The sequence below is a fragment of the Primulina tabacum genome, chromosome 9 (genome assembly GCF_025594145.1).
Source record: "Primulina tabacum isolate GXHZ01 chromosome 9, ASM2559414v2, whole genome shotgun sequence".
In the NCBI taxonomy this organism is placed as follows: Eukaryota; Viridiplantae; Streptophyta; class Magnoliopsida; order Lamiales; family Gesneriaceae; genus Primulina; species Primulina tabacum.
In genome coordinates, this window is record NC_134558.1 from 18,220,196 (window position 1) to 18,230,229 (window position 10,034).

At 35.2% G+C, this 10,034-nt stretch overlaps 2 protein-coding genes across 4 annotated transcripts; both read left to right on the plus strand.

Moving 5' to 3' along the window:
* The first annotated feature begins 2,207 nt into the window (after positions 1–2,207).
* Positions 2,208–7,214, plus strand: LOC142554939 (uncharacterized). Of its 3 annotated transcripts, none has more exons than XM_075665543.1 (11): positions 2,208–2,482; positions 3,086–3,217; positions 3,655–3,815; positions 3,902–3,995; positions 4,336–4,406; positions 4,514–4,620; positions 5,248–5,369; positions 5,561–5,649; positions 5,882–5,941; positions 6,402–6,506; positions 6,734–7,214. In XM_075665543.1, the coding sequence occupies exons 1-11, from the start codon at positions 2,299–2,301 to the stop codon at positions 6,848–6,850; spliced, it is 1,242 nt and encodes a 413-aa protein (XP_075521658.1). In that variant the 5' UTR covers positions 2,208–2,298; the 3' UTR covers positions 6,851–7,214. The 3 variants fall into 3 exon arrangements, with proteins under 3 accessions (XP_075521658.1, XP_075521659.1, XP_075521660.1); XM_075665544.1 differs by having other exon boundaries at positions 3,661–3,815; XM_075665545.1 differs by lacking the exon at positions 3,086–3,217.
* Positions 7,215–8,033: 819 nt separating this feature from the next.
* Positions 8,034–9,675, plus strand: LOC142554940 (mogroside IIIx synthase-like). The gene has a single exon (XM_075665546.1). The coding sequence runs from the start codon at positions 8,179–8,181 to the stop codon at positions 9,529–9,531; it is 1,353 nt and encodes a 450-aa protein (XP_075521661.1). The 5' UTR covers positions 8,034–8,178; the 3' UTR covers positions 9,532–9,675.
* The last annotated feature ends 359 nt before the right edge of the window (positions 9,676–10,034 follow it).

Here is a 10,034-nt window from a genome sequence, read left to right on the forward strand (position 1 = left end):
ATTAAATGAGGAGGTTGAATGGCAATTCAAATCATTCCATCCTAGTTGCTAGTGAGATATGGAATGGGGTGTTATATTATTGGATTGAGGGGTGATTTAGGGGGAGTGATGGCCGAGATTCTTCATCAAAATCAAGGCAAAAATATTGCTTAAATCATTAATTATTGGTGATTAAAAATGAAGCAATTATCGTACCAAGAAAGTATAAGGAAAGAATAAAAAATGGAGAGTTGCCAAGCATGTAAGGATTTGATTGAAGGGGGCCAAAATTTGATGTTTAAATGCAAGGAAAAATATTGCTTAATTATTGAATTTTAACTCCTTAAAGTTTTAAACAATTATTATGTATTTTAGTGAATTAATAAATTAAGTTAGGATAGTAATTTTCTTGTATGCACGGCTAAGTCTTAAAATAAATTACTAACATGTTAAGTTACAATTTCTTAAATAAAATAGGCTTAGATTAATTTATCCAAATTGGTTACACATTTTAATTTAGGCATTTAAATAAATTATTGGACATAAAATAACTTATTTACTACTTAACTCCAATTAATTAAATAAATCCTTAAGCATTCTTTTACATTAAAATAAATTATTTCTTGGCTTAAATTAAATTTAGGAATATTTTCTTATTATTAAATTTTATCTCAATACTCCAACTCCAGTCCGGCCTCGCGTATTTAACCGAAAAGATAAAACTAAACTTCTGCGATTTAAAATAAATGATCATGACTTAACAAATTTTAAAATGAATTAAACCCTCATGCATGTATGAAAAATCATTTTAATTTAAATAATAGTAATTATGCATGGCTTATACGTAGTCTGATTTACCGGGTTCTACACCACAACCCCTGCGTAAACAATGAACCCTGCGTTGCTTTCCTAGCAACTCTCAAACAAGGACTCCTCCCAAGCCCCTTAACTCGAGTCCTAGCGTGGCTAGGACTCTTCCCTTGACCCTTCCCAGACCCTGGCTAAGCCCTGACCCAAGCCAAGCCCAAGCCGAGTCCTTAAGAACAAAAAAACCCGAACCCTTGACTACATGACAACAACTCGTGTGCAACAGCTCGTGTCTCTCGGTTGTGTGCAGCGATTGAAGCTATATTCAGGGACTCTAAAATAAGGTAAAACATTGTTGATCGTACCCTATATCATGGCAGCCTCCTTACCACAATTAACACATGAATTTGGAATCAAAAAATTCAAGTTTGGAACACATGTACATGCAAATTCGAAAATAAGTTTTATGCTACTTGTTCTTCATACAAAACATGCATAAAATCTTAATATGGTGTGATGATGTTTGAAGGGAAGAATTATGTGTGCCTTTGCGTATTTAACGCATGATTATTCATTGACGACGGCGAAGAACGGGGCTAAACCTTGGCTTGAACTCTACCTTGACCCTTCGAAATTTTCTCTACCAATTGTGATGAGTGTGTGCCGTGAATATGGCGAGTTTGGGAGAGCAAAATTCTGATTTGAGGCTTGTAAAAAGTGTAGGGTTTGGGGTGGGTTTACATAATATATAGTTAAATAATTTACTAACAAGGTTTTAGGCCTATTAAGCATAATTTAGGCCCATCAAAGCTTAGTTAGAATTTAATTAAAATGTTAAAAATGGTTTTGTTCAAATAAGATTGTGAATTTAATAGCCGGGTTGTCGAAAAGTTCGTATTTTTGTTGAAAAACCAACACCGATAAAATTTACGTCCCGGCGTATAAAATCACCTCAAACCTCCTTATTTTCAAAAATATGAAAAACCATCAATCATATTTTAAATAATTAAAAACAATTATTTAATAAAAATATTTTACGTTTTTCAGCCCTCGGACTCCATTCTTCGATCGCAACTTGATTAATCCTTAATAATACAGTTTTATGCACAATGATAATAAAATCCTATTTAACATCTAATCTGCGTGCTACATAATCAATTAAACAATTAAAGCAATTAATTACTTATTTTTCATATTTCTTAGATTTGCATGCAGTTGGATTACGTCGTCTTAATTTTGAACTTTATACTATCACATCTAATCTAAGCAAATAAAATAATAATATAAAACAATAATATATTTATAATCCTTCATAAATTATTATTATTATGACTATTATTAAACGGTTATTTTTGGAAACAAAATGTTTTTTTTTTTAAATTATTACTTATATCAAATTAATTAAATATTGAAAGAGGCAATTGAGAAGTTGAGGCTTGAGGGTTTGTTTGGAAAAATTTGGGGGAACTTGGCCGTTCTCAGCTAAGCATCGTTCTCTTTTCTCAGACGGCAATGTACGAGAAAATGCGAGCAATCGGAGCATTATCGAGTTTGCGCTGTGTCGCTAGAACGGCGAATATTTCTTCGCCGATTGTTTCCAACTCGTTTCAAATCGAACAATTAGGGATTGAAAATGTTTCTCAGCTGAATTGCTCGTTCTCTCTGCACCGCCGCTTCTGCTCCGCCCTTCTGTCAGGTACTTTCCATTTGCCATGCTCAATTTATTTAATCGCCGGAAGAGCTTAATAGTCTTTAGAGAAAGAACAATGGGAAAGAAAATGCAGATAATGCAGACCTTAAAAGTTTAGCTTTTAGGTAATGATAAGTGAGAAAGTTGGCCTCTTTTCTGTGTTACGAAACGGTTAACGAAGATGTGAACACCATGGTAGAAAATTGCAAACTAGTGATAAGACTGTGATGGAAATATCCTTTTCCACTGGTTTTAAAGGAAACGAAGAAACAAAGGTTTTGCACATACTTATATTTCAGTAATTTGTTAATGGAGTGCGTTTCAGTTATTTCTTGATAAACTTAAGATTACTCGAAAGTGTTTATATTTATATGTGGATTGTGGTTGGTCCTGAAGAAAAATTGCAAGTTAATCCTGTTGCGGTATTTTCATAACCACATACAGCAGCCAGAATAATGTGTAGCTGTCGATATGCATGTTTTTACTCGCACTTGTCTGCTTGTTTGTACTTCTGATATTGTCGGTTTAGCACCACGTCCTTCAAGCTAAGTTAACTTATAGATATACTATAAGTTGAAAAATTTATCAATGATTTGTCTGATATCGCAGGCAATATCCATGGAAACCGTTCTCAAATGCAGTTAAATAATCAAAATGTTATGCATCTTGAAAAGCCTTCAATGCTGGGGCCTAGTGTAGCTTTTTCTTCAGAAGCTAGCATGGTTGAAAACAATTCATCAGGTAGTTAGATATTTTTATTATTAGAGGGTAACATGCCTCACAAATGCAATGTAGCCCAGGCGCAGGGACATACACTTCAAATTTTTTCTATATGAAGGAAATTATTTCACATGACACTAGATTTGTACTTTACTGTTATTTAACAATGATTGAATAAATATTAACCAGTGTTTATTTAACTATGAACAACCACTACCTTGCATTTTTACCATGGATCCTCAATTCTTCTATTTAAGATACTCTTTAAATTACGGTTATAGCATTTATGCATTTTCATGGCCAAGGCGCGTCCTCCACTAAAGGGCTGCAACTGCGCCCATTGCTTCAGTTGTGTGTGCCTAGAGCTTAGGAAATGGTTTTTGGGCTTTGAATAATTATGATTCATAAAATTTCAAATTTGATGATACATAGTGATTGAACTTTCATGGTTGTGTTAGACGCAGGGACTGCGAAGGAAGTATATGGAAAGATGCTGAAATGTGTATCTGAGACGAGAACTGCACCACCTAATGCTTGGTTGTGGTCACTTGTTGCTAAATGTGATACCCATGAAGATATCAAGCTTCTATTTGATATTTTGGAGAGACTTCGAAGATTTGTGAGTGCTTATGTGGCTTGATTGTGTAAAGTTTAGACCTCACCTTTTTATATGTATTCATTTATTTAATTCGTTTGTGGATGCAGAGACTCTCCAATCTTAGGATACCCGACAATTTTAATATTGCACTTTGCAGGGATGTTACTAAGGCTTGTGTGCGGGTAGGGGCCATTGATTTTGGTGAGAATATACAGTATCACTATTTCTCAGTTCCCTCCATTTAATTATGAATTTAAATTCAGAATCACAGCATTGAACTTTCTGGCGATTAATTAAACAAGAGTTCATTTGATTCTTATTATAGATGTAGCTCTTGATGAAATTAAAATAGTTTTATCTTGGGTTTTTACTTTTTATTTCCGAAGAGGAATCTATTGTTTTGAAATTGGATCCTCTCCACTGGCATGCTGTGTGATATTGCTTTGACTTATTTGGCTGACAAGAAGATAAATTGCTTTCTTTTGTTTCTAGTTTTCGTGTGTTTTCTTATCCATATATGTAAAATTATTATTTGCACCAGGTAAGAAGGCGTTGTGGAAGCACAATTTATATGGATTGACTCCTGATATTGGATCTGCTCATTTTCTGTTGGTATGTTTCCCGTTCACTCGCTTGATATTCGATTTGTCGTCTATTTGTATAGATGCACGATTCCATATCGGAAGCAAAATTTCCTCTTTCTTTCTTTCCATCCTCAGTTACATGCCAAACAACATAATGACGTAAACCATATGGTAGAAGTGATGAAACTTGTGAAGAAGAATGGGTTACCTCTGCAACCTGGTACAGCAGATGTAGTTTTCAGGTATGTATATTATGAGCGGTTCCTTTAGTGTTTCATTTGATCATTCCCATCTAATTTTATTTAATTTATATATTTTGCACTTATTCATTCACTATCTTGAACGGATTTAAAGATTCAATTTACTATCGCATTTGCTTGTCCATTGGTAACTCAAGATTTCATCAGAATAATATTAGTTCCCTGTCTATTACTTCCCTTGTTCCAGTCATGTCACTCTCCATTGCAAATCTATTCTTTTTCACATGAAGTCATGAACCTTATTATATATGATATGTGATTCCTGGATTTTTCTTGGCCAAGTGATTGTGCTTTAGGCTGCTTGCAAACATAACCCATGTGGAATTTTTTGTCTCTCAAAATGTTTTAACTGTATCAAATTTGTGTATATGTGTAGATATTCCTTTTTTTTCTCTCTCTCATTGTTTCTTTGTTTAATGAAATTCATGGGATGATATCTATGCAAGTCAGAGGAATTGGTTGAAACTTTGACGAGATTAAGTGTCGATGTGGTGTTTCATGTTCTGCATTTCATATAGTTTGTTTTTCTCATTGAATGTGGATTATTTCATTAACTGTGCTACTTTCTGAATTTAATCATCATATTTTCTTGCTAATTTTTTCTTGCAGCATATGTTACAGTGCAGACAGGTGGGGTTTGATGTCCAAATACGGGAAAAGGTTTGTTAAGTCAGGAGTAAGGCTTAGACGGACTTCCTTTGATTTGTGGATGGAATTTGCTGCAAGAAAAGGTATTTAAAGTGCCTGTGTTTTAGCTCTACTGCAAAACCTCTTCCGTGTTCTGAAATTTGGTTAAATTGTGGACATTTAATATAGAAATGTCAAGATCCGGTTGACTCTTTAGTCTTTAATAACTTGCACCTTACATAATGTTAAAGGCTTGTAAATGCATCAGTGCTCGTCTTTTCGTTTCCCGTTGCAGGAGATACTGAGGCTTTATGGGAAATCGAGAAGTGGAGATCAGAATCTATGAAACAACACAGTCTTTCTACTGGATTTTCATGTGCCAAGGTATTCATATATTTTAGATCACTGGTTTGAATTGTCTAGGTGATTGGATAGCAATTTAGAATCATTAGGAATGGATCCTGGCGTGCAGTCCTGTATTTATAGTATAGTTCTTTTTTCGGTTTAGTGTTTTTTCCTTTAGCGTTACTCTTTTCTAAACCTGAAAGTGCTTCTGCAATATTGATATGGATTATGATATGCATCAGCAGTCTACTCATGTTGGTACCTTTCTCAGGGTTTGCTTCTTGATCATAAGCCTGAAAGTGCTGCTGCAATCATTCAAGCAATCAATCAGGTAATTTTGATTAAAAACTCAACTTTGAAGGAAAAAGCTCGTCCTTGTAACATTAGGTGGCTGGGTCTTGATTAAAGTAGATGCAATTATATAGCTTGCTCAAGCGCTTAATCTTTTTCCTCGATTTTTTCCGTGATCTTGCTTTGTTATGATTTTCAACTGTACGGACAGACATGATGGCACTCGCTGATGTGCCTGCTTTTAGTACTGTATTCTCCAAATAGTTTCCATGTTCCATTTGCCTTGTATAGAGGATGGAGTAGCAAGGTTGATAACACTTTCACATGCTAATAAAGTATTCTTTTATATGATAATACATGACAAATTTTGTTCAAATTTTTTGTACCCCCACACCAACACCAGAAATGAATCACAAGGTTGATGCCCCATTCATTCTAACTTGCTTGTTTCTTTTTCATTCATTAAGATTGCTTACGTATTCCATGTCATATTTTTCCAGAGTACAACTGACACAAAGAGGGCAGGGTTTGTGGTTGAACTTCAAAAGCTAGTTAGCGAGTGGCCATTGGAAGTCATTAAACATCAAAAGGAAGAGAATAGAAAGGTACACCGACCTCATTATGTTTCCATTAAGACTGACAACACCAATTTTCTTCCTTATTTTCAAGTTAGAGTTGTTTCTGGAAAAAAAAAAAGGAAAGAAAATATATTTTTAAGCCTAGTTTGTTTTTTGTCACTAAAATGTCAGTTAAGACTTGCATATGATCATTTCAGTAAGAGTTGACGAAGATCATTGCATAAGAAACAGTTTGATTTTATTGTCTTGCCCAGGCATTTGCTGCTGAATTACAAAATGATATATCTACCCTGATTAGTGCTTTGCCAAGTGTGGGCATGGCCACGAACCTTACAATGGAAGATTTGACCATAAAAGGAGTGTTATCTTGAAGTGTAGGATCAGTCAGAAAGATAGTGAGGATGATGTCGTGGGAAATAGAGCATCCTACTTTGACTATGACAAACCCAACTGTCCGATCAAATGGCAGGTATCTTGAGCTTCCTGCGTGCTTTTAACGTAAAATGATTTCGAAATTGTAGCTTGGACTATATAAAGAAAACCATGAAGCAATTTTCTATGCTCAAGTATCACTGGAACAAAGACTTTTGTTGGTTGATTCAAGAGTTAGTGTAATCCTAAAACACACAAATCATGTCGCGAGAGTGAAGTGTACCCCTCTAAGGAGTGACTTGTTTCTCATAATGTATATACGATTTTTCGTGCACTTTATTTGAGGATTTTCATTTTGGTGTTTGTCATATCATCTAATACCTATTTTATTAATTTCCCAAATATTCATTTTTGTATAATTTCTACATCATTGGATTTGTATGCATTACTAATTCTGTCCAAACAAAATCAGGCGTTTTTCAGGTTTTAGGTTCACCATAAATGTGAACTGGCATAAACGTGGACTGATAATATTAGGTACATATCATGACTTCCTTGTGAATGTTCAGTTCTAAACTCATTTACACGATTGTGCAACCTTATCTCCTTTTGAACGACACCTTAAATTTTTAGAGCAAAAACCCATGCCATACTGGATTATCTGCCTAAACTATACATAAAATCAACAGAAAGCTGCAGGTAGTATGACCAAAACTAGCAAACCCCGACGACATTGTGAGCAAGATTAAAATTGGTGTTGGTTCCGAGATGAGAATTGGTTGGAAATGAAAGTTTGATCAAGAATATTAATTGCAATATAAATTAAATTATTTTTACTATTTGTAAGAGAGATGTTTTGTTAGAAAGTTGCAATTCTATGAAAATTCTTCTTTTTTCTAATATTGTATTCAACCTCACAATTAATAATATCCTAGATATGCTTGGTTTGGAGGGCCCATGGGTGTATTTTTTACACGTGAAATTATGATTTCAAATTTAATTGTGCTTCTAAGTCAAAGGTGATGTTTTATAAAAAATTAAATCGGATAACTTGTTCAACCTTCCCATCTCATGCAGTACACCACACCTGTATAATTCAGGTGCAATTTGTCTCGACACTTCTGCAAAATCGTAATTTTGCTGCCGTAAAAACTAGAAACTCCTGAACGAAACACAATTCTAAAACACTACGCATGTATGCGATGCCACCAAAAAAACACTTTCTAACATATCAAAACAAATGAGACGGTCCTATAAATCAACCCTCAAAACTACACCATAAACCAGAACAAAGTCCAGACTCACAGAGCAAAAGGTTCCCCCATTAATGGAGGCAAAAAGTGGAAGTAAACTCAGCATCCTGATGTTTCCTTGGATTGCACATGGTCATGTATTCCCCTATCTTGAACTATCCAAGAATTTGTCAAACAAGAACTTCCATATATACTTCTGTTCAACAGCCATCAACCTGGATTCAATCAAAAATTCACTTGAAGAGCAATCTTATTCAATCCAACTAGTTGAACTCCAATTACCATCATTCCCTGATCTTCCTCCGCACTTCCATACAACTAAATACGTCCCTCCAAATCTCATGCCAAGGCTTTTTCATGCCTTTGAAATGTCAATTTCCAGCTTCAATGATATCGTCAGCTATCTGAAGCCAGATTTGCTGATTTACGATGTTTTTCAACCGTGGGCTGCCAAAATTGCCTCATCCATCAACATTCCTGCAGTCCATTTCGCCACCACAGGGGCTGCTGCATATTCATTTGTTTATCATGCGTTCACAGGAAAAGATTCAACTTTCCCTTATCCGGCAATGTACCTTAAAGACAACGAAAGGAAGGAGTTGGAGGCTGCGCTTGGTGTACTTAAAACAGATGAGGATGACAAGGGTCTATCATTTGCCCACTTTCAACTATCTGATGACATTGTTTTGATGAAGACATGCGGGGGAATCGAAGGGAAGTATGTCGATTATTTGTCTGTTCTTTGCAAGAAAAGAATGCTCCCTGTTGGTCCACTTATTGCACAATCTAACAATGGGGAAAATGGTGAGGAGATTGTGGAATGGCTGAGTAAGAAACCCCGGTTTTCAACTGTGCTAATTTCTTTTGGAAGTGAAAACTACTTCTCTAAAGATCAAATGCAGGAGATAGCAAAAGGCTTGGAGTTCTGTAACGTTAACTTCATATGGGTCGTTAGATCTCCTGTCGGAGAAACAATTAACATTAATGAGCTAATGCCGAAGGGGTTTCTTGATAGAGTTAAAGAAAGGGGTATTATTGTGAAGGAATGGGCACCACAAGCTAAACTCTTGGCACACAAAAGCGTAGGTGCTTTTATGAGTCACTGTGGGATGAGTTCTGTCATCGAAAGTCTTTATTTCGGCATACCAGTTGTAGCAGTACCGTTGAAACTCGACCAGCCTTTGAATGCCAGGCTTTTGGTAGAGGCTGGTGCCGGTGTGGAGGTTGCAAGAGATGATGATGGAAATATAAGCAGAGACGAGATCGCAAATGCGATAAATAAGGTTATTGTGGAGACATGTGGTAAAAAGTTAAAGCTTAGGGCAAAGGAATTGAGCGAGAAGATGAAAAATGAAGAAGAGGAGGCCATGAATGAAGCTGCGGAGCATCTGTTGCGAGTTTGCATGAAGTATAAGCAACAAACTTGAGGATGCTATAGAGGATATACACAATATTATTATGTAGGTAAACAATGTTTGTTTCGAGGTGATAGCATTTGTAACAATAAAATAAAACATAGACAATAATGTATTTACATGTGTTCGTTCATATACAAACTTGGAGTTTGAAAATTGATGGATCCTTTTATATTTAGCAAGTTCATTCTCTCAAGTATGGTAATTATTATGGTAATTGTTGCAATTTGTATCTTTAAATAAAATATTTAACAACTTATAAAGTAAAACCAAGTAACCAGATATTGTAAGGGGTTGGAATTGGAGTTGGAGTTGAAAATAGAACAAGGGTCTGGGAGCTCTGCCTAATTTCTATGTTTCCTGTTAGTAAACTAGCCCCGGACACACCGTCGATTCTTTATCATGTCGGTCTCTCGTATTTTGATCAGCGACGATATAGAGAAATAATTTTTGGGGATGCAAAAACAATTTTTTCTAAAATGATGAATAACTTATTATTAAAAAATATCAATTAA

Bases quoted from the DNA above. Each gene is read 5' to 3' on its own strand.
- LOC142554939 (XM_075665543.1), top strand. From the start codon at position 2,299: ATGTACGAGAAAATGCGAGCAATCGGAGCATTATCGAGTTTGCGCTGT. The intron at 3,816-3,901 runs GTGAGTGCTTAT...TTGTGGATGCAG, and splicing joins TGGAGAGACTTCGAAGATTT to AGACTCTCCAATCTTAGGAT. The intron at 4,621-5,247 runs GTATGTATATTA...TTTTTCTTGCAG, and splicing joins ACAGCAGATGTAGTTTTCAG to CATATGTTACAGTGCAGACA.
- LOC142554940 (XM_075665546.1), top strand. From the start codon at position 8,179: ATGGAGGCAAAAAGTGGAAGTAAACTCAGCATCCTGATGTTTCCTTGG.